Source organism: Sardina pilchardus, chromosome 16, assembly GCF_963854185.1.
Source record: "Sardina pilchardus chromosome 16, fSarPil1.1, whole genome shotgun sequence".
NCBI lineage: Eukaryota > Metazoa > Chordata > Actinopteri > Clupeiformes > Clupeidae > Sardina > Sardina pilchardus.
In genome coordinates this window covers 11,534,812-11,560,145 of record NC_085009.1, presented here as the reverse complement: position 1 = coordinate 11,560,145, position 25,334 = coordinate 11,534,812, and the positions used below count along the sequence as shown (strand labels likewise).

At 41.7% G+C, this 25,334-nt stretch overlaps 1 protein-coding gene across 3 annotated transcripts in view; it reads right to left on the bottom strand.

Moving 5' to 3' along the window:
* LOC134059684 (myeloperoxidase-like) overlaps positions 1–25,334 on the bottom strand; it is a 34,358-nt gene that overhangs the window by 8,734 nt on the left and 290 nt on the right. For 2 of the 3 annotated variants that reach the window (XM_062516139.1, XM_062516141.1), the window contains exons 2-5: positions 24,304–24,372; positions 22,692–22,776; positions 22,400–22,608; positions 21,824–21,956 (exon numbers count right to left, since the gene is read on the bottom strand). In XM_062516139.1, the coding sequence (XP_062372123.1) occupies positions 21,824–21,956; positions 22,400–22,608; positions 22,692–22,776; positions 24,304–24,370 (494 nt within the window). In that variant the 5' untranslated portion in view covers positions 24,371–24,372. The remainder of the gene's footprint in view (positions 1–21,823; positions 21,957–22,399; positions 22,609–22,691; positions 22,777–24,303; positions 24,373–25,334) is intronic. The other variant, XM_062516140.1, reaches the window with a different exon arrangement.

Genomic DNA, 25,334 nt, shown 5'->3' with positions numbered 1-25,334 from the left:
TATAGCGCCACCTAGCGTGTTGTCTGTTGTGGTTGACACATACATTCAGGAAAATTGACCAAATTTCGTGGGCATGTGTGTTGCTCATGCACATGCCCACCAACACACACATGTTGCTTTGATAGATTCCGAAATGTCACAGGTCTCCGCACCGCAGGTGCTCGGGCCCGCCATCGCCGCTTGCGGCTATATTTATTAGGGCCCGAGCACCGAGGTGCGGCCGCTGAAGCAGCGGCTGCACCGTAGGTGCAAGGCCCTATTGCTTCTGCTCAGATTATTAGGGCCCGAGCACCGAGGTGCGGCCACTGAAAGTGGCTGCACCGTAGGTGCAAGGCCCTATTGTTTTCGCTCAGATTATTATTATAGTTTTTTCCTCCTTACCTGTTTTTTTTTTTTCACCAACTTGGCATGCTCTAAAACTCTTGTAATTTGGCAGCCATTTGTAGAATTGCAATCGAAACTCAGACACAGAGTTTTGGTCTAGGGCGTGGCTCAGGGACTCTATAGCGCCACCTATCACGCTGTCTGTTGTGGTTGACACATGCATACACGAAAATGGCCCAGATTTGGTGGGTATGTGTGTTGCAGTAATCTGAACAATTTTTACATTTACACTCTATAGTAAATATTCGAAGAATTTGAGTTATGGTTATGATTATGAATTTTGCACATCATGTATTTTGAAACACTTCTCCTAGACGGTTTATCGAAATCATGTCCTTTCAGCAGTAAAATGATCTTAAGGGGTTGCCCAAGAGAAATTGCGACCAGATTTTTGAATTTCAAAAGTATATTGAAATGGCGAAGGTTTGAATCTAGGTGTCTTATAAAAGAAACAAAAAGTTGGTGTTATAGGCAGAAAACAGTGACTAATTTGGATGAAATTTGATGGAGTATTAGTTAGTGTGTTTGTAGTGACAGTCATATGCAAAGTTTTGAATTTGGTGTTGTTTGTGATTTTTAAAAGTGCATTAATGATTGTGGTGGATACAGTTTTAGCTAAAATATTTTGAAGCGAGTTGATGAAGGATTATAATCATATCAAGCTATGCTGCAATTTTGATTTTAACCATGTTAACAGAAAGTGAGTTATTTTTAATTTCATATTTGCCCAATCACACAGCCCCTCCTCTCTGTCCTTCTCTGCCTCTCTCTCTGTTGCAACTAACAGACACACGCACGCACTCTGTCACCCCCCTTCTCGGGTCCTCCCTAACTAACACACACACATTGACACACGCGCGGCTTTCTAGAGACAGACAGAGACAGAGACACACACACACACACACACACACACACACACACACACACACACACACACACACACACACACACACACACACACACACACACACACACACACACACACACACACACACACACACACACACACACACACACACTTTGGGCAACCGTGGCCTACTGGTTAGGGCTTGGGGCTTGTAGCTGGAGGATTGCCGGTTCGATCCCTGACCAGTCCACAGCTGAAGTGCCCTTGAGCAAGGCACCTAACCCCTGACTGCTCCCTGAGCGCCGCTGGTTGGGCAGGCAGCTCACTGCTCTGAGTATGGTATATTAAAAAGTATACAAAAGTATATTGAAATGGCGAAGGTTTGAATCTAGGTGTCTTGTAAAAGAAACAGAAAGTTGGTGTTATAGGTAGAAAACAGTGACTAATTTGGATGAAATTTGATGGAGTATTAGTTAGTGTGTTTGTAGTGACAGTCATATGCAAAGTTTTGAATTTTGGTGTTTGTGTTTTTTAAAAGTGCATTAATGATTGTGGTGGACACAGTTTTAGCTAAAATATTTTGAAGCGAGTTGACGAATAATTATAATCATATCAACCTATGCTGCAATTTTGAAATTTTGACTTTAGCCATGTTCACAGTAAGTGAGTATTTAGGTTTATTTGTGTTTGCATGTGTCTTATACTCCATCCATTTAGCTGAGCAGGAGTAGGTGCTCTCTCTCTCAGCTGCATGTCTCTCTCGTCCCCTGCTAATTCTCTACACAGACTCACAGACACTCTCTCACCCCTCCCCCGTCATTCTCTCTCTCTCTCACGCACGCACGCGCGTGCGCACACACATACACACATACACACACACACACACACACACACACACACACACACACACACACACACACACACACACACACACACACACACACACACACACACACACACACACACACACACACACACACACACACACACTCCCTACCTCTTTCCTCCCTCCCTCCTTCCCTCTGGGCAGCCGTGGCCTACTGGTTAGGGCTTGGGGCTTGTAACTGGAAGGTTGCTGGTTCAATCCCCAACCAGTCCACCACTAAAGTGCCCTTGAGCAAGGCACCTAACCCCTCACTGCTCCCCCAGCACCGCTGGTTGGGCAGGCAGCTCACTGCTCTGGGTCAGTGTGTGATTCACCTCACTGTGTGTTCACTGTGTGCTGTGTGTGTTCACTAATTTGGTTAAATTGGGTTACATGCAGAGAAATAAATTTCCCTCACGGGATCAAAAAAGTGTATATTCTATTCTATTGATCGATTTGTCTCTACCCCCTCTGTCTGTGTCGGTCTAGCGTTATTGCTATCGATAGTCAGAGATAGAGCTCTGGCCTAGGGTGTGGCTTAGGGACTCTATAGCGCTACCTAGCATATTGTCTGTTGTGGCTGACACATACATTCAGGAAAATTGACCACATTTGGTGGGCATGTGTGTTGCTCATGCACATGCCCACCAACACGCACATGTTGCTTTGTTAGATTCCGAAATCTCACAGGTCTCCGCACCGCTGGTGCTCGGGCCCGACATCGCCGCTTGCGGCTATATTTATTATTATTATTATTATGTCTGTGGAATCCTCTTACAGGTCATGTTTGGCCTTTTTTCACCAACTTGGCATGCTCTAAAACTCTTGAAATTTGGCAGTTAGATGTGGAATTGATAACGCTACTCAGAGACAGAGCTCTGGCCAAGGGTGTGGCTCAGGGACTCTATAGCGCCACCTACCGCGCTTTCTGTTGTGGTTGACACGTGCATGCACGAAAATGAACCAAATTTGGTAGGCAGATGTGTTGCATGAATCCGAACAACCTTTACATTTACACTACATAGTGAATCTTAAACAAATTTGAGTTATGATTATGATTATGATTTTTGCACATCATGTATTTTGAACCACTTCTCCTAGACGGTCTATCGAAATCATGTCATATCAGCACTAAAATGATCTTGAGGGGTTGCCCGAGAGGAATTGCGACCAGATTTTTGAATTTCAAAAGTATATTGAAATGGCGAAGGTTTGAATTATGGCGTTTTATTAAGAAACAGGAAGTTGGTGTTATAGGCAGAAAAAAGGTTATGAATTGGATGTAATTTGGCAGCTACATGTGAAATTGCTTCTGCTAGTCAGAGACAGAGCTCTGGCCTAAGGTGTGGCTTTGGGACTCTATAGCGCCACCTAGCACCACGTTATCTGTTGTGGTTGACACAAACATTCACGAAAATGAACCAAATTTGGTGGACTTGTGTGTTATTGCTATGGCTAGTCAGAGACAGAGCTTTGGCAAAGAGTGTGGCGTAGGGACTCTATAGCGCCACCTAGTGCGTTGTCTGTTGTGGTTGACACAAACATTCACGAAAATGAACCAAATTTGGTGGGCATGTGTTATTGCTATCGGTAGTCAGAGACAGAGCTCTGGCCTAGAGTGTGGCTTAGGGACTGTATAGCGCCACCTAGTGCATTGTCTGTTGTGGTTGACACGTACATTCACCAAAATGAACCAAATTTGGTGGGCATGTGTGTTATTGCTAAAGTTATTCAGAGACAGAGCTTTGGCCTCGGGTGTGGCTTAGGGACTCTATAGCGCCACCTAGTGCATTGTCTGTTGTGGTTGACACATACATTCACGAAAATGAACCAAATTTGGTTGGCATATGTGTTATTGCTATAGCTATTCAGAGACAGCGCTCTGGCCAAGGGTGTCTTAGGGACTGTATAGCGCCACCTAGCGCATTGTCTGTTGTGGTTGACACACACATTCACGAAAATGAACCACATTTTGCGGGCACATGTGTTATTGCCATCGCTATTCAGAGAGAGCTCTGGCTGAGGGTGTGGCTTAGGGACTCTATAGAACCACCTAGCGTATTACCCGTTTTGGGATGACATTTACATTCACGAAAATTAATCAAATTTCATGAGCTTGTGTGTTATTACTGCCGCTTGTGAAAAACAGCTCTGGCCTAGGGTGTGGCTTAGGGACTCTATAGCGCCACCTAGCGCGTTGTCTGTTGTGGTTGACACATACATTCAGGAAAATTGACCAAATTTGGTGGCCATGTGTGTTGCTCATGCACAAGCCCACCAACACGCCTCATGTTGCTTAGTTAGATTCCGAAATGTCACAGGTCTCCGCACCGCAGGTGCTCGGGCCCGCCATCGCCGCTTGCGGCTATATTTATTATTATTATAGTATAATTATCTTACCAGTAACATTTTTCACCAACTTGGCATGCTCTAAAACTCTTGCAATTTAGCTGGCATATGTAGAATTGCATTTGATACTCAGACACAGAGCTGTGGCCTAGGGTGTGGCTTAGGGACTCTATAGCGCCACCTAGCGCGCCGTCTACTGTGGTTGACACATACATTCACGGAAATGAACCAAATTTGGTGGACATGTGTGTTGTATTATTCTGAACAAGTTTTACATTCAAACTATATAGTGAATCTTAGAAGAATTTGAATTATGTGAGATTTTCTGATTTTTGCACATCATGTATTTTGAAATACTTCTCCTAGACGGTTTATCGAAATTATGTCATTTAAGCACTAAAATGATCTTGAGGGGTTGCCTGAGAGGAATTGCGACCAGATTTTTGAATTTCAAAAGTATATTGAAATGGCGAAGGTTTGAATCTAGGTGTCTTATAAAAGAAACAAAAAGTTGGTGTTATAGGCAGAAAACAGTGACTAATGTGGATGAAATTTGATGGAGTATTAGTTAGTGTGTTTGTAGTGACAGTCATATACAAAGTTTTGAATTTGGTGTTGTTTGTGTTTTTTAAAAGCGCATTAATGATTGTGGTGGACACAGTTTTAGCTAAAATATTTTGAAGCGAGTTGATGAATAATTATAATCATATCAACCTATGCTGCCATTTTGATTTCAACCATGTTAACAGAAAGTGAGATATTTAGGTTTATTAGGTTTTTATAGGTCTGTGTGCCTAGCCGCGCACGGTCTGGCTCCCTCACTGTTTCCCTCCCCCCACAGTTCTTTCCACCCCTCCCCTCTCTCCCAGCTGGATGTCTCTCTAACCTCCCCCGCTTTCCACATAGAGACTCAGACACAGACACAGACAGACACACACACACACACACACACACACACACACACACACACACACACACACACACACACACACACACACACACACACACACACAGACACACACACACACACAGGTTTGAACCTAGGTGTCTTATAAAAGGAACAATAAGTTGGTGTTATAGGCAGAAAACAGTGACTAATTTGGAGGAAATTTAATGGAGTATTAGATAGTGTGGTTGTAGTGACAGTCACATTCAAGTTTTGATGTTGTTTGGTGTGGTTGTGATTTTGTCACTTATAATAGCATATTAATGATTGTGGTTGACACATAGTTTTACCTAAAGTATTATGAGATGAGTTTACAAATACTAATAGTCATATTAACCTATGCTGCAATTTTGACTTTAAACACATTAACAGAAAGTGAGTTATTTAGGGTTATTTGTTTGATGCCCTAGGGAATGAAACTCAATTGTCTGTAAAAGTCTCTCACTCATTTGACATTCTGTGGTCGAGAGCACTGTCCCCGCCCACTACACCATGTGATTTGTTAGTCAGTGCAGATCCAGGCGACCCCATAGAAGTCTCAGTCAATGTAGCTCTATACTGAGTGTTTTCGTGGATTTATCGTGGAAACAGTGCAATCATTCTGACTTTTTGTCTACGGAGTTATTCTTGAAAGTAAGGTAACAGTTTTGTTGAAACGCAACTTTGCAAGCTATTTGATGCGGTTCAATAAGTTGGCTAAAGCGCTCGTTTCCTCCATCTAGCTAACTCCAAGTGATGCACGTTAGTGATATGGTGTTTACTAGCTAGTTTATCTCAGCTTACAAATAGAGCCTTGATAGCCTAGGTGACAGCCTAACTGGGCCTACTGAAACATAATCCAAACTTTTGACAGTTGTAAAATGTAACGTAAAGTTCAAATGTGTCACTGTTTGGGAGTAGCCTGCCGTTTGGGAGCTAACGTTATAGCAAGGCAGGTTTTTGTCACGTTCGGTAATTAACAAGTCCCAATGCGATAACGAACGTCAAATAGCCTACTGTAGTTGGTCTTGTTTGAAAAGGTCTAGCGGAAAACACAACAGGCACCTAGGGCCAGCCGTAGTAAATTCGACCTGGTTTTAAATCTTGGCCTAAGCTAGCTAGCTAGCTAGCTAAGCTAGCTAAGCTAGCTAGCTAACTCCAATTGATGCACGTTAGCGATATGGTGTTTACTAGTTTATTTTAGCTTGCAAATAGAGCATTGATAGCCTAGGTGTCAGTTTAACTCCTGAAACATAATCCAAACTTTTGACAGATGTAAAACGTAATGAGAAGTTCAAATGTGTCACATTTTGGGAGTAGCCTACCGTTTTTGAGTGGAAGCTAGCTAATGCCTTTATTAGTGGAGGACGTAAGTTTGAAACCACAACGAACTTACTCTGCCTAACTGAAGGAGGACGTTTCTCCATGGACATCTAGAAAGCAGGAGAGAAGATGACAGAACTAGAACTGGCCGTCTGCTTAGCTTTCAATCAAGGTAAGAACATTTCCCTGCAGTGCAAGGCAGGTTAATGTTATTCAGTTGTGGTGATTAATTGCCTTTAAATTGAGTGAACCATCTATCTATTCAAAATAATCTAAACGTTTCCCCTATCTGGAAATAAGTTAGTTTGGTGCCACCGATTCATATGAGCAGTCGTGCAATGTGTGTGTGATCCAAGTGAAACCATACGAGGCTAGAAACAACCATATTTTTCAAACGATTGATTCCTGCAACTAATACATGCAAACAGCATAGGCAGACTGCCTAATCCTAGTTTTTGAAACGATTGAAGATGGTATGAACATAGTTTATCCCTTTGCATGCGTTTGCAAACATGCTCTGGGTAGACTTCAAAACGTTTTTTTATTATTTGATCTGCCATCACTAAGCCTAGTTAAATTAGGCTATAGGCCTATGCATTAATAACCTTGCCTATGATGGACTGAGAAATTTGCTGTCGACGTTAGGCATGAAACGGTAGGCTCAAATTATTTATTTAAAAGACGTAATTTATGAAGTTGTTGTTGGCTTTGCCACGCGTTCGCATCCAGTTTGACGTGTCCGGATTTTCCGATAATGACAGCAATCTCGTGATGGCAATATTGACTTTTAATTTCTGCGCGTGTAAACTAGTCTAGGCTACAGTGCCTGAAGTTAGCTGTGACAGACTAGCCTACTGGTTTTCATAGTTTTAGCCACAAAGCCTGTCTACCCTAGGTCAACTGAATTGATTAGTTATCACCTTGTCATTTCGCGTTTTTCCAGCCTTATCTCCGTGCGCCCCATGTCATTCAAGACGTCATTCAAAACATATTTCGGGATAGCCATCTCACTATGAGAAAACGTATGACGACAGTGCTAAGAGATTAACACATTGGCATGCTTGGTAAACTTGTCTTGCACATAATATTGAGCTGATTTTTTTAGTGAAAATGGCCTGTAGCATTGTGCTGATAGATGAAAAAAGTCGCCTATTTAAAGGCACAGTTTGAATTTTAATCCTAGCTCTCCATTTAGTGTGTGCACTTGAACAAATGATGTAGCTTATAACAGTAGGGCCAGACATTTGTTTTTAAAAGGAAAGGTGATGGACATATTACTTTGGAAGGATAGGGAGTGGTGCAATTTGATTTTCTTTGGAACTTAAATATCATCAAGCAACCTCTTCAAACAGCATCAATATATCAATAGGCCTATTCACTATTATATTGTACAGGACTAGAGCTAGAGGACTAAGGGGGTAGGCTATATGTTATCAAGTAGGTCTATATTAAAACATGTAGTCAACATTATAACTTTATGTTGGTTTAAGTGAAAACAAAGCATGTCATGAACTAGGAAAATCCATGGTTCTACATCATTGTTGGCAAAATGATCATGATAGCTGCCCTACATATTTCAGCCATATCTGGTTTAGTCTTGAGTAGGCCTAGGCTACTTTGCTATAAATTAGTCGTAGACTTATTACAATATAGTCTATGTATATCTATATATATCGAGGGCTGAGAACCACAGGGGCGTAAGTGACATTTCACCAACTTTACAATAGAGCCAAAACAAATCTAACTGCTTATGTTCACAGTTAAAGACCTTTGGTTGTTGTTTTTGTCAATCATTTAATATTTATAAATATTTTACTTCTATAATTGTGTCAGCTAAAAAGAGCTCATCAAGAGCTTTCAGGTGATATATATAACTCAATTTTGACCAAAATGTCACTTACGCAACTGCCCCTTTGGTTCTCAGCCCTCGATATATGTTATAATGTTTATATGTATCACAGTTTATAAATAGAGATGCACCGATCGACCGGCCGCCGATTGGAATCGGCCGATTTTCACGTGATCGGCCACGACCGGCGACCGGCCGGTCAGTGTGAGACATGCCGATTTTATGCCGGTCAAATGCACTCGCACATACTTGTAACAACATCACACTCACACAGCTGAGTTTGCAAAGTTTGATGAAGCTAGGCCAACAGTCAGGGCTGGATAAAGCGCTAATACTGAGTTTTTCTATGCAGCGAACGCTGTGCTTTGCCATATTGCGTGGAATTTACTATACTAAGCTGTCACTTCAGGTTACAGCGCTCATCAAAGCCCGTCCTTGCCGCTAATTGCATGCCCACAGCTGAACCACAAGCGCTATCAATAAGCAGCGACATAGCCTTTACTCAACTTAAGGCGAGACACGGCAGGAATAGTTTTGCTTCGGTTTGCCAACTTATCATGTATTCTTTCACACTACTACAACAACAGCTAAGTCCGATTTGCACATTTAGAGGTTTATTTCATTACCTTTTGTCTGATCACGCCTGTATATTTCTTCTAAATTCGCCAAAAGTTAGCATTCTAACGTGTCATAAACTAGCCTACCGCGACCGTGATACAAAACATATCATGCGTGGTGTCGTTGGAAAGCTGTGTTTCGATCTCCTGCATGACGTTATGCCATCCAAATATGGACACTTCCTTAGTATCCGCAAGCAATCGCGAAAGTTCAAAGAAGAGTGTGGACTGAGAATGTATGTCATTTGCTGTGTTAATTTCAAGGCTTCTCAAAATTAGTTTTTTGTTGTTGTCATTTTCCAACATCTCAGCCTATGTAGCACTAACTTCAGTTATCAGTAGGCTATTCTGAAGATATTTACAGTTGGATATTGCATATGGATGTGAGAAGAAAGAAAGTGTTCCTAGTGCATTTCTACATGTGTGAAATGAATGTCCCACACTGGGATTAGGCCTACTGCAGCTGAAGAAGACTTGAAGAAGAATCTGTCTATTCACATTTTTCTACCAGCCATTGATAAGTTGATTACATTTCTAACATGTTGTATTAAAGAAAATATAGGCTAGAAAATAACTCTTTGTTTGTGCTGTAAAGTGGTTAGAAGAAATTAAATCGGAATCGGCTAAAATCGGTATCGGCCGGTCAAACTCGATGAAAAATCGGAAATCGGAATCGGCCAAAAAATTGCAATCGGTGCATCTCTATTTATAAACAGTTCTCATAAAAGTCATCTGATGTTATCATTTAAGGGGTAATTTTTGAAAACTTTCTCCTGAGGGTGCTGGGTATATTTTCCTCTTTTTTGTCCTTTGCCAATCACACCCCTGAAATATGGTGTGAATCAATCTCATCGAGTGCTGTCAGTAAGAAAAAGAACAAGGAAACTTGATATGCCAGAGCAGCAAACACTCATTTTCTATGCCCCATTCAGTTAACCTAATGATAGTTGCTGGTTCAGTATTCGGCTAAGGTTGTATCAAATTTCCTGGTTCTTTATCCTACAGTGACCTCAAACAACAGGGCTTTGAATTTGTTCACACACAATTTCAATACTGGAAAACTGGTCTTGAAAGTCCTTAAAAAATGCTTGAATTTGGCCATGACAATGGTGTACAAAACCTGTGCATGTAAATTTAACGGTCTATCGTAGCAATAACAGCAACATTTTCCTTTATTTGGACTTCGAAAAGACTTTTTATGAGGAACATTTAAAAACCTTGAACTAATAAAGTAAATTAAGTGAGAGGAAGTGTGCGGACCTTTTACTCTTTTTTTGAACATTTAAAACCCTACAATTTATCTTCGTGGCAGAAGGCGTACTTTAGAAATTTCACAGACAAAATTGTTTTTGCTACCCCTAGTCAGAGACAGAGCTCTGGTCTAGGGTGTGGCTTGGGGACTCTATAGTGCCACCTAGCAGATTGTGTTGTGGTTGACGTGTACATTCACGAAAATGAAGCAAATTTGGTGGTTTTACGTGTTATTGGTGTCGCTACTGAAAGATAGAGCTCTGGCCTAGGGTGTGGCTTAAGGACTAAGCGCCACCTAGTTTGTTGTCTGTTGTGGTTGACGTGTACATTCATGAAAATGAACCAAATTTATTGGACTTCTTTCGTATTGCTATCGCTAGTCAGAAAAGGAGCTCAGGCCTAGGGTGTGGCTTAGGGACTCTATAGCGCCACCTAGCGTGTTGTCCGTTGTGGTTGACACATATATTCACGAAAATTAGTCACATTTGGTGGGCATGTGTGTTATTGCTACAGCTAGTCAGGGACAGAGATCTGGCCTAGGGTTTGGCATAGGGACTCTATAGTGCCACCTAGCACGTTGTCTTTTATGGTTGACACATACATTGACACAATTAGGTAGGCTTGTGTGTTATTGCTACCGCTAGTCAGGGACAGAGCTCTGGCCTAGGGTGTCGCTTAGGTACTCTATAGTACCACCTAGCATGTTGTCTTTTGTGGTTGACACATATATTCACAAAAATGAACCAAATTTAGTGGGCATGTATGTTGCTCATGCACAGGCACACCAACCCACACATGTTGCTTTGTTAGATTCCGAAATGTCACAGGTCTCCGCACCGCAGGTGCTCGGGCCCGCCATCGCCGCTTGCGGCTATATTTATTATTATTATTAGGGCCCGAGCACCGAGGTGCGGCCACTGAAAGTGGCTGCACCGTAGGTGCAAGGCCCTATTGTTTTTGCTCAGATTATTATTATTATTATTCTTATTATAGTATTTTCCTCTTACCGGACATGTTTTGCCCTTTTTCACCAACTTGGCATGCTCTAAAACTCTTGAAATTTGGCAACTACCTTTGGAATTGATGCTTCTACTCAAAGACAGAGCTCTGGCCACGGGTGTGGCTCAGGGACTCTATAGCGCCACCTAGCGCGGTTTCTGTTGTGTTTGACACATACATGCACGAAAATGAACCAAATTTGGTGGGCATATGTATTGTATTAATCTGAACAACTTTTACATTGACAAAACACACGGAATCTTAGCAGAATTTGAGTTATGATTATGATTATGATTTTTGCACGTCACATATTTTGAAATACTTCTCCTAGACGGTTTATCGAAATCATTTCATATAAGCACTAAAATGATCTTAAGGGGTTGCCCGAAAGGAATTGCGACCAGATTTTTGAATTTTTGAAGTATATTGAAATGGCGATAGTTTGAATTATGGCGTTTTATTAAGAAACAGGAAGTTGGTGTTATAGGCAGAAAAAAGGTTGTGAATTGGATGTAATTTGGCAGCTACATGTGGAATTGCTTCTGCTAGTCAGAGACAGAGCTCTGGCCTAAGGTGTGGCTTTGGGGCTCTATAGCGCCACCTAGCAGCACGTTATCTGTTGTGGTTGACACAAACATTCACGAAAATGAACCAAATTTGGTGGACTTGTGTGTTATTGCTATGGCTACTCGGAGACAGAGCTTTGGCCTAGGGTGTGGCATAGGGACTCTATAGCGCCACCTAGTGCGTTGTCTGTTGTGGTTTACACATACATTCACGAAAATGAACCAAATTTGGTGGACTTGTGTGTTATTGCTATCGGTAGTCAGAGACAGAGCTTTGGCCTAGGGTGTGGCTTAAGGACTCTATAGCGCCACCTAGCGCATTGTCTGTTGTGGTTGACACAAACATTCACGAAAATTAACCAAATTTGGTGGGCTCGTGTGTTATTGCTTTTGCTAGTCAGAGACAGAGCTTTGGCCTAGGGTGTGGCTTAAGGACTCTATAGCGCCACCTAGCACAATGTCTGTGGTTGACACAAACATTCACGAAAATTAACCAAATTTGGTGGGCTTGTGTGTTTTTGTTTTTGCTAGTCAGAGACAGAGCTCTGGCCTAGGGTGTGGCTTAAGGACTCTATAGCGCCACCTAGCGCATTGTCTGTTGTGGTTGACACAAACATTCACGAAAATTAACCAAATTTGGTGGGCTCGTGTGTTATTGCTTTTGCTAGTCAGAGACAGAGCTCTGACCTAGGGTGTGGCTTAAGGACTCTATAGCGCCACCTAGCGCATTGTCTGTTGTGGTTGACACAAACATTCACGAAAATTAACCAAATTTGGTGGGCTCGTGTGTCATTGTTTTTGCTAGTCAAAGACAGAGCTCTGGCCGAGGGTGTGGCTTAAGGACTCAATAACGCTATCTAGCGCATTGTCTGTTGTGGTTGACACGTACAGTACATTCACAAAAATGAACCAAATTTGGTGGGCATGTGTTTTGTTATAGCTATTCAGAGACAAAGCTCTGGCCGAGGGTGTGGCTTAGGGACTCTACAGCGCCACCTAGTGTGTTACCTGTTGTGGTTGACATACATTCACAAAAATGAATCAAATTTGGTGAGCTTGTTTGTTATTACTGCCGCTAGTCAGAAACAGAGCTCTGGCCTAGGGTGTGGCTTAGGGACTCTATAGCGCCACCTAGCAGATTGTGTGTTGTTGTTGACGCATACATTCAGGAAAATGAACCAAATTTGGTGGGCATGTGTGTTATTGCTATAGCTATTCAAAGACAGCGCTGTGGCCAAGGGTGTCTTAGGGACTGTATAGCGCCACCTAGCGCATTGTCTGTTGTGGTTGACACACGTTCACGAAAATGAACCAAATTTGGTGGGCTTCTGCATTATTGCTATTGATAGTCAGAGATAGAGCTCTGGCCTTGGGTGTGGCTTAGGGACTCTATAGCGCCACCTAGCGTGTTGTCTGTTGTGGTTGACACATACACTCAGGAAAATTTACCAAATTTGGTGGGCATGTGTGTTGCTCATGCACATGCCCACCAACACGCACATGTTGCTTTGTTAGATCCCGAAATGTCACAGGTCTCCGCACCGCAGGTGCTCGGGCCCGCCATCGCCGCTTGCGGCTATATTTATTATAGTTTTTTCCTCCTTACCTGTCCCACGGCCTTTTGTCCCTTTTTCACCAACTTGGCATGCTCTAAAACTCTTGAAATTTGGCAGATACGTGTGGAATTGGTAAAACTACTCAGAGACTGAGCTCTGGCCTAGGGTGTGGCTCAGGGACTCTATAGCGCCACCTATCGCGCTGTCTGTTGTGGTTGACACACGCATTCACGAAAATGGCCCAGATTTGGTGGGCATGTGTGTTCTATTAATCTGAACAACTTTTACATTTATACTCTATAGTAAATATTAGAAGAATTTGAGTTATGATTATGATTATGATTTTTGCACATCATGTATTTTGAAACACTCCTCCTAGACGGTTTATCGAAATCATGTCATTTCAGCAGTAAAATGATCTTGAGGGGTTGCCCAAGAGAAATTGCGACCAGATTTTTGAATTTCAAAAGTATATTGAAATGGCGAAGGTTTGAATTATGGCGTCTTATTAAAGAAACAGGAAGTTGGTGTTATAGGCAGAAAACAGTGACTAATTTGGTTGTAATTTGGCAGCTACATGTGGAATTGCTACTGCTACTCTGAGACAGAACGCTGGCCTAAGGTGTGGCTTAAGGACTCTATAGCGCCACCTAGCAGCACGTTGTCTGTTGTGGTTGACACATACATCCACGAAAATGAACCAAATTTTGTGGACTTGTGTGTTATTGCTACTGCCAGTCAGACAGAGCTTTGGCCCAAGGTGTGGCTTAGGGACTCTATAGCGCCACCTAGCACATTGTTTGTTGTGGTTGACACATACAGTACATTGAAGAAAATGAACCAAATTTGGTGGGCTTGTGTGTTATTGCTATCACTAGTCAGAGACAGAGCTCTGGCCTAGGGTGTGGCTTAGGGATTCTATAGCGCCACCTAGTGTATAGTTTGTTGAGGTTGACACATAATTCACGAAAATGAACCAAATTTAGTGGACTTTTTTCGTATTGCTATCGCAAGTCAGAGACGGAGCTCAGGCCTAGGGTGTGGCTTAGGGACTCTATAGCGCCACCTAGCGTGTTGTCTGTTGTGGTTGACACATACATTCACGAAAATTAACCACATTTAGTGGGCATGTGTGTTGCTCATGCACATGCATACCAACCCACACATGTTGCTTTGATAGATTCCGAAATGTCACGGGTCCGCACCGCAGGTGCTCGGGCCCGCCATCGCCGCTTGCGGCTATATTTAGGGCCCGAGCACCGAGGTGCGGCCACTGAAAGTGGCTGCACCGTAGGTGCAAGGCCCTATTGTTTTTGCTCAGATTATTATTATTATTATTCTTATTATAGTATTTTCCTCTTACCGGACATGTTTTGCCCTTTTTCACCAACTTGGCATGCTCTAAAACTCTTGAAATTTGGCAACTACCTTTGGAATTGATGCTTCTACTCAAAGACAGAGCTCTGGCCACGGGTGTGGCTCAGGGACTCTATAGCGCCACCTAGCGCGGTTTCTGTTGTGTTTGACACATACATGCACGAAAATGAACCAAATTTGGTGGGCATATGTATTGTATTAATCTGAACAACTTTTACATTGACAAAACACACGGAATCTTAGCAGAATTTGAGTTATGATTATGATTATGATTTTTGCACGTCACATATTTTGAAATACTTCTCCTAGACGGTTTATCGAAATCATTTCATATAAGCACTAAAATGATCTTAAGGGGTTGCCCGAAAGGAATTGCGACCAGATTTTTGAATTTTTGAAGTATATTGAAATGGCGATAGTTTGAATTATGGCGTTTTATTAAGAAACAGGAAGTTGGTGTTATAGGCAGAAAAAAGGTTGTGAATTGGATGTAATTTGGCAGCTACATGTGGAATTGCTTCTGCTAGTCAGAGACAGAGCTCTGGCCTAAGGTGTGGCTTTGGGGCTCTATAGCGCCACCTAGCAGCACGTTATCTGTTGTGGTTGACACAAACATTCACGAAAATGAACCAAATTTGGTGGACTTGTGTGTTATTGCTATGGCTACTCGGAGACAGAGCTTTGGCCTAGGGTGTGGCATAGGGACTCTATAGCGCCACCTAGTGCGTTGTCTGTTGTGGTTTACACATACATTCACGAAAATGAACCAAATTTGGTGGACTTGTGTGTTATTGCTATCGGTAGTCAGAGACAGAGCTTTGGCCTAGGGTGTGGCTTAAGGACTCTATAGCGCCACCTAGCGCATTGTCTGTTGTGGTTGACACAAACATTCACGAAAATTAACCAAATTTGGTGGGCTCGTGTGTTATTGCTTTTGCTAGTCAGAGACAGAGCTTTGGCCTAGGGTGTGGCTTAAGGACTCTATAGCGCCACCTAGCACAATGTCTGTGGTTGACACAAACATTCACGAAAATTAACCAAATTTGGTGGGCTTGTGTGTTTTTGTTTTTGCTAGTCAGAGACAGAGCTCTGGCCTAGGGTGTGGCTTAAGGACTCTATAGCGCCACCTAGCACAATGTCTGTGGTTGACACAAACATTCACGAAAATTAACCAAATTTGGTGGGCTTGTGTGTTTTTGTTTTTGCTAGTCAGAGACAGAGCTCTGGCCTAGGGTGTGGCTTAAGGACTCTATAGCGCCACCTAGCGCATTGTCTGTTGTGGTTGACACAAACATTCACGAAAATTAACCAAATTTGGTGGGCTCGTGTGTTATTGCTTTTGCTAGTCAGAGACAGAGCTCTGACCTAGGGTGTGGCTTAAGGACTCTATAGCGCCACCTAGCGCATTGTCTGTTGTGGTTGACACAAACATTCACGAAAATTAACCAAATTTGGTGGGCTCGTGTGTCATTGTTTTTGCTAGTCAAAGACAGAGCTCTGGCCGAGGGTGTGGCTTAAGGACTCAATAACGCTATCTAGCGCATTGTCTGTTGTGGTTGACACGTACAGTACATTCACAAAAATGAACCAAATTTGGTGGGCATGTGTTTTGTTATAGCTATTCAGAGACAAAGCTCTGGCCGAGGGTGTGGCTTAGGGACTCTACAGCGCCACCTAGTGTGTTACCTGTTGTGGTTGACATACATTCACAAAAATGAATCAAATTTGGTGAGCTTGTTTGTTATTACTGCCGCTAGTCAGAAACAGAGCTCTGGCCTAGGGTGTGGCTTAGGGACTCTATAGCGCCACCTAGCAGATTGTGTGTTGTTGTTGACGCATACATTCAGGAAAATGAACCAAATTTGGTGGGCATGTGTGTTATTGCTATAGCTATTCAAAGACAGCGCTGTGGCCAAGGGTGTCTTAGGGACTGTATAGCGCCACCTAGCGCATTGTCTGTTGTGGTTGACACACGTTCACGAAAATGAACCAAATTTGGTGGGCTTCTGCATTATTGCTATTGATAGTCAGAGATAGAGCTCTGGCCTTGGGTGTGGCTTAGGGACTCTATAGCGCCACCTAGCGTGTTGTCTGTTGTGGTTGACACATACACTCAGGAAAATTTACCAAATTTGGTGGGCATGTGTGTTGCTCATGCACATGCCCACCAACACGCACATGTTGCTTTGTTAGATCCCGAAATGTCACAGGTCTCCGCACCGCAGGTGCTCGGGCCCGCCATCGCCGCTTGCGGCTATATTTATTATTATTCTTTCATCGTCTTACCCCGTGCGCCCTTTTTTCACCAACTTAGCATGCTCCAAAACTCTTGTATTTTGGCAGCTACATGTGGAGTTACTGTGGCTACTCAGTGACAGAGCTCTGGCCTAGGGTGTGGCTCAGGGACTCTATAGCGCCACCTAGCGCGCTGTCTGTTGTGGTTGACACATACATTCACGAAAATGAACCAAATTTGGTGGACATGTGTGTTCTATTAATCTGAACAACTTTTACATTTACTCTCTATAGTAAATATTAGAAGAATTTGAGTTATGATTATGATTATGATTTTTGCACATCATGTATTTTGAAACACTTCTCCTAGACGGTTTATCGAAATCATGTCATTTCAGCAGTAAAATGATCTTGAGGGGTTGCCCAAGAGAAATTGCGAACAGATTTTTGAATTTCAAAAGTATATTGAAATGGCAAAGGTTTGAATTATGGCAACTTATTAAAGAAACAGGAAGTTTGTGTTATAGGCAGAAAAAAGGTAACTAGAAATGCAATTCCAAGGAATTACCAGTGCATGAAAATGCAAAAATAGATAGATAATGTAGATATGGTTACTAAGGTGTAGCTAGGGTAAACATGGTGGTTGCATAGTTTACAGAGAGTTGATAGTGTGAAGGTAGACAGTTTAAAGATGAAACATTCCAGTTCTAACTTAACTAATGCTTTCTATTCATGTTAAAATGTTGATTAGCTAACTTAGCTAATGATTTCTAGCAGTTAATGCTAAAATGCTTATTATGCTAGCAATGCTAACTTTACTAACAATGCTAACCAGGTTGATTAGCTAACTTAACCGATGATTTCTAGCAGTAATGTTAAAAATGCTAACTATGCTAACAATGCTAAATTTGCTAACAATGCTAACCAGGTTGATTAGCTAACTTAGTTGATGATTTTTTGCAGTTATGCTAAAAATGCTAACTATGCTAACAATGCTAACTATGCTAACCATGCTAACTAGCTAACTTGCTAGTGAGGACTTTTATTTTGAAACATTTGTTGCTAGGGTATCCATGGTGGCCACTATCAGGAAACAATAAGTTACTGCAGTATAATCATGTTGGTTGCTATGGAAACGGTCATAAACACTTAATTTTAATGGTTGCTATGTTGGTTGCTAGGTACATGGAGGTTTCATGTAGTTGACTGGAGGCATAGTGGATGATAACTGACAGTTGGAATGGTTGAACAGTTCAATAGTTGAGTAGTTTCAGTGGTATTATTGCAGTGAGGACCTTTATTTTGAAACAGTTGTGGACAGAGGAAGTAGTGAAACAGGATCTGTAGTCTTAATGAGATTGTATGCTTAAAGCCTGAGACAGAAGGTGCCCCTCATATAGCGTTTATGCGTCCTCTCTCGCTCCTCACTGATCTACATAAAGAATGATGGAGCGGCAACAATGGGATAGTCTAGCCCTTCTTCTATCTTTCTTTATGTAGATCATTGAGGATCGAGGAGCGAGGGAGGACATATAAACGCTGCTTGAGAGGGACCCACAGTAAATACTTTAAAAGTTGTATGTAGATAGTCTAATTAATGTTGATAGACAGAATGTTTAATGGATGTTGATAGGCAGATTGTTTAATAGATATTGATTGACAGTTTAATGGGTGGATGAGTGAATGGTCTGAAGAAGATGAATGGATAGAAGGTTGGATGGAATGTGCCTTATATTCTTGTTAAGAGAGACACTGATACAGCTCTCTGAGAGTAGTTGATACAGGTGTAATCAATTTAACTGGCTAGTCTTAAGAGAGACAGAGTGTAGCCTACTCTTAAAGCCTGAGACAGAGTAAATAATTTAAAAGTTGAATGTAGATAGTCTAATTAATGTTGATAGACAGAGAGTTTAATGGATGTTGATAGACAGATTGTTTAATAGATGTTGATAGACAGTTTAATGGGTGGATGAGTGAATGGTCTGAAGAAGATGAATGGATAGAATGTTGGATGGAATGTGCCTTATATTCTTGTAGAATGGAGAGACACAGCTCTCTACTGAGAGTAGTGGATACAGATACAGGTGTAATCAATTTAACTGGCTAGTCTTAAGAGAGCCAGCCTGAGACAGAGTAGATTGTTTAAAAGTTGAATGTAGAGCGTCTTATTGATGTTGATAGGCAGACTGTTTAGAATGGGTGGATGAGTGAATGGTTTGAAGAAGATGAATGGATATAAAGTTGGATGGAATTAGGAGGACTTATTTTGATACTGTTGTGCGCAGAGGATACAGGGGAACATAATATGTAGTCTTCAGAGAGATTGTATGGTAGAGAAACTGACAGTTGGTGCCCAGGTGGCCGGCCACCTGGCCTAAGATTCTAATTGCTGCCGTGATGTCATAATGAGCAATGTTAAGTCTATGGGGGAAATTGTAATAGTTTTTAACTAATAGTTTAAAAAGTATAAAAGTTACAAAGTTGAAAAATACAAAGCACACATCGCGTAAGTAAGACCTACGCGACATAGTTTGAATGGAGTTTCTACGTTAAGCGGTTGAAGCTGAATTGCGTGCGTTAGAAGAAGAAGAATAAGAAGCCTAGGAAGAACAGTACAGTGCATTTTCATGCACTGTAATAATTTGGATGTAATTTCGCAGCTAAATGTGAAATTGCTACTGCTAGTCAGAGACAGGGCTTTGACCCTAAGGTTTGGCTTCGGGACTCTATAGCGCCACCTAGCAGCGAGTTGTCCGTCTTGGTTGACACAAACATTCACGAAAATGAACCAAATTTGGTGGGCTTGTGTGTTATTGCTATTGCTAGTCAGAGACAGAGCTCTGGCCTAGGGTGTGGCTTAGGGACTCTATAGCGCCACCTAGCAGATTGTGTGTTGTGGTTGACGCATACATTCACGAAAATGAACCAAATTGTGTTGTTTTGTGTGTTATTGCTGCCGCTACTGAAAGATAGAGCTCTGGCCTAGGGTGTGGCTTAAGGACTCTATAGCGCCACCTAGCAGTGCGTTGTCTGTTGTGGTTGACACATACATTCACGAAAATGAACCAAATTTGGTGGGCTTCTGTGTTATTGCTACCGCTAGTCAAAGACAGAGCTCTGGCCTCGGGTGTGGCTTAGGGACTATATAGCGCCACCTAGCTTATTGTCTGTTGTGGTTGACACATACATTCACGAAAATGAACCAAATTTGGTGGGCATGTGCATTATTGCTACCGCTAGTCAGGGATTGAGCTCTGGCCTAGGGTGTGGCTTAGGGACTCTATAGCGCCACCTAGCGCATTGTCTGTTGTGGTTGACACACACATTCATGAAAATGAGCCAAATTTGGTGGGCTTATGCGTTATTGCTATCGATAGTCAGAGATAGAGCTCTGGCGTAGGGTGTGGCTTAGGGACTCTATAGCGCCACCTAGCGTGTTGTCTGTTGTGGTTGACACATACATTCAGGAAAATTGACCACATTTGGTGGACATGTGTGTTGCTCATACACATGCCCACCAACACGTACATGTTGCGTTGTTAGATTCCGAAATGTCACAGGTCTCCGCACCGCTGGTGCTCGGGCCCGCCATCGCCGCTTGCGGCTATATTTATTATTATTATTATTATTATTGCTAATTAAATAAAAACTAGTGCAGTGCCCATACAAACAATGTTTTCCAAGAAACTTGTTGCCAAATAACGTTAATGCGGTAGATCATGTTAAATTGGCGATGATGTAGAATCAGGCCCGTGCAGTTAGTAGAGATACATTAGATGTTCAGAGATCAGGCAACAGAACCGCTAGGGCAGTAGGCACTAGGCAGCAGCGGTTGTTGATGTAGAGTAGCCTGTACAATGTTACGTTATTTGAACAGCCTGCTTACCAACATGGGTGCATGTGAGTCAGACTCGGACGGTCCGTTGTTTAAGACACATCGTAATTTCCATGAATGGCAAGATGTGAGTTTGTCAGCGAAATGGGCTTTTTTGTTCTATGATGGAGTAAGTGAGAGTGAGAAGGGGAGTGACTATAGAGTGGCTAGAGAGCAGTAGAATTGTATTTTGCTAAATTTAACGATATCTTTGTTATCTTTTGTCCAAAAACGACCAAACTTTGCACTGCACTCACGCATGCCATTAGCAAGACCTGTGGCCAATTTTAGGTCAGTCGGATGAGTGGTTCGAGAGTTATCCGTGGAACACACAGACAGACAGACAGAGTGACACACAGACAGACGTTCCTTGCATTAATAGTATATTCCACCTGACAGAATAACTCTATATTGCATAGCTAAATGACCTGCCTGAAAATATTACTTTACCTTCACTTGAATATGGAGACCTATGATCTTATTGGATGTCGTTAGGCTACATACATGATACTGCAAGTTGGGGATGTCACACATGAAACCATACTGCAGCAATATGATTGGAGTTGGCTATTGATAGTTTCTACAAGCCTTGTTGAGTCCCTGTTGATATCTGGCAATGGAAAATAACTTAAAGGAATCTACTGTAGTTGCAGTCTTGTAAACAGTTACCCTGCAAGATTACAGTACCAGTCTTTGCAAAATCATCAAGTCTGTGACTTATCTTTAAAAGTCTTTTCCAACTATGTTTAAAGTATTGGTAGCATTAAAGGAAATCCAGTGACATGAGGCTGATCTTGAGCACTCACATGTTGTTGCAGACACTGGTGGCGGTGCGGTACTTGTTGATTAAGGGTGTTGTCCTGCAGGATGGGATTAGGAGACGGCTAGTACAGCCTGTGAGACCTTGAATGAGCTGCCGTTCCTCCGCTGTGATCAGGTCTGTAAGAGGGAGACACAGTGAGTCCTCTGATCACCATATGCATATCTCGTCGGTGATTGGCTAGAACAGTTTGTTATGTTTTTTATGGTCCAGGCTGGACCAGGTTGTTTTTGTTGCCGTGGTTACGTGGTTTTAGCTTAGAAACCACGATAACATCGCTTAGAGCATCTTTAAAGAGGAACTATGCAGGATTGGCGATTTCATATCTGGTTTCGGTTTCGTTGTTCGTTTTCGCTCGTTTTATGCTTGCAGTTTCTCTGCAGAGCTTCCCCGACAGCTTTAGCGTGTATATTTATACATGTATAGGCTATATTTAAATATATAAATTGAAAGCGTGGTTCTTCGTCTCAGACTTCCAGATGTAAACAAGGAGCGATCGTCTCCTGCAGAAAGTTGCATAGGGCCTCTTTAATGACCTCAGTGGGCTTTCTTCACGTCTGACCTGTGGCGTTGATCGATCTCTTGTGGATGTGATGGGCCTTCTGGTGGATGAGCTCGAGGGCGATGTCCATGGTGTCGGCGGCCCGCACTGCGTTGCGGGTATCCCGCGCTGGCTGCTTCATCAATCGCAAAATATCCGAGGGGCTGACATCCTCTCTGCGCACTCTGCTCAGACTCCTACATGGTGGGACACAGCAGAGCATGACCACACTTTTATATCTTATCTAAGATTCACCCTTATATAAGGTCAAGCACTTGTGAATGTCAACACCAACAGATTTGAATTTGCTTACTCTTCACGCGAATACTTGTAGGCCTCATTCACAACCTTCTTTGCCTCCTCAACCGCTTCTAGGATGAAAGGTCGACCAGGGCTTTCTGTGAATAAACACAAAATGTTATGGTGTAATGTTCAGGGCTGTAGTGGAGGCTAAACGCTTGTCAGTGCCAGAATTTTCAGAAATTGCGTTTATCCACCTTTATCCGTTCAGGAGATAAGCTCAGACAGATTACTTTTTTTTTAATTTCATGCATTCTCCGACTACCCAGGTCAGTTATTGTGGGTTAATTATGGGCCGTGTTTCAACAGGGGGGAAATGCCTCTGCACTCGATTGGATAGACTTAACCAATCAGAGCAATGAAATAGCTTAATATAGCTCAATATAGCAACAAAATAGTTTAGATTAAAGACCAAACCGTATGGAAATAATATGCATTTTTTTCATATGGGGTCTTAGAAGCCATGTCTAGCTTCTAGCCACAGTGTTTTTTGTTGCAAACAAAATAAAAATAATTATACAGTGTCCTTGGGTGCCTTGAAAATATCTAATTGGGTGGCTTATAAATCAAATGTATTATTATTATTATTATTATTAATAATAATTACGGCACACCAAACAGTACAGTATATCGGTCGGGCTCACATTTACACCGATATGCGGTGGTCCACCTTACAGTGACCTTGTTCAGTTCACTTGATCACAGAATGTATAGTTTACCAACCTTTTTTTTTTCCTGGTATGGAGATTTCAAATGAGATTTCATTTACTGTACATGGGCAACATAAAAACTAAATTGTGTTTCACTTCACACATCCACCAGTTCAGAATGTCAGTGCCAACTAATATAATATAATGAGCTAATAAATAAATAAGAGCATTTATAGCTAACCTAACATGAATTATTTAATTGAAATATCTTAAAAGGAACCGTCCCTGATATGCAGTTCACATTCTCTGGTTTAGCAATCTGATGCCGTGGGAAAACAAATAAGTGGTAAAGATGATGATTCATGGAGCAACTTTCTGCAATGACTACAACATACTGTAGCCTAACCAGTGATCATACCAATTTGACCACCGGTGATGAAACTTCAGAGAACACCAAATAGTTGCCAAATATCAATGGGAACGTGTCATGCCAAAACCACAATAATGAGGAACATTGTTTGCCCAGCAACATTAGCCAAAAAGTTGCCTTGTCTAAAGGGCTCATCGCACACCTTTGTGATGCTCCTGTGCTCAATGAGGTTGTTTTTACATGTTACGCTACTTTGACTGTCTGCCGTCTTTCCACCAAAAAAAGCCCATAATCCATCTGCACATGCCAGGATCCACCAACAACCATTTTGTAATCAGCTTTTTTTATTTTCAAGATGAGTCAGAGAAAGATGGAGAAGGGTGGAGATGGCATCTTCAGTAGTGTGCTTAGATGTATGATATGTGACAAGCAGGGAAGCATATACCCAAAGTTGACTAACTTCTTGTTTAATACTTGCTAAGTGTGCAACAGATTAGTACATTCCTCAAGTTTCCATTTCCTTTTTGGAAAGCTTGAAATGCCTTTGAGTGCTCATGTTTTTTTTTAAACATTTTTTACAAATATTTCTTGATCAAATAACTTACCTAAGCCATCACACCAGCTGAGCAACAGGCAGAGCCCAGTCACTGACAGGAACGTAGACAGATTCATATCTGAAGCAAGACAATCATAGTAGTTATGAAGCCTGAGAGCTCCCTTTGAAGATAAGAGATGTGCAATAAATCCTGTTTAGATTTATTCTAGGTAAAATAAGTCTACAAGTTCTGTGACCGCTGTGTGCATGCATTCTCTCTCTTGCACAAACAATATTTGCATCTGTAGCCAAGTACACAATTCTGCTGCATAAAGTAAAAAAAAACAAATTGGTTTTTTTTTTACAAAGAAAGCAAATAGCCTATATGTCACGCAAATAATTGGCTACAGTGTCGAGTTCGGAGAGTGAAGTTATGTTAAGGCAACCTTTTTTTTTGTTGTTGTTCTTACACAATTTAGGAACCACAATATGTGCCATGACCATGAAGCCTCTGTCTTGCAGCTGTTAACAATAGTTTAAATAGTTTAAATAAGTAGCTTTCGTTTTTTACAATAGGCCTACATATTATTGAAGTCTCTTAATCCAATTTACTTTCAAGGAATAATTCAGATCAATGAAGTTTACTGCTTCAAGTCCCCCCTGTTCTTCCAAATGAAATTAAAGAATAGCTTATTAATTTCTTTACAAACAAAATCATTAAAAAGACAGAGAGAGGGATAAACAAAACGTGATAACCCAAGCTTTAGACAGAAGAACACGTCCAAAAATAGACACATCCCTTAATAACCAACTATTCAGTTTCATTTTAGCCATTTTACCATACCATACCATTCACATCTAAAATGTAAATGAAACAGTCATCACGCAGCCTGATGTGTCAGGAAAGTTTGCACTGACAGTGAAGGTGTTTCTGATGTCCGTTTACTCACCCATAACATTTCCAAGACACACATGAGTTTGCTTTACATCTTTTCCAAAATGGTTTTCAAAGAGTGCATATCATTATCATACACTTTGATTATACAAAGATGGCAATGAAACCATGGCTCAATAATAATGATGCTGAAACATAATTTAGCC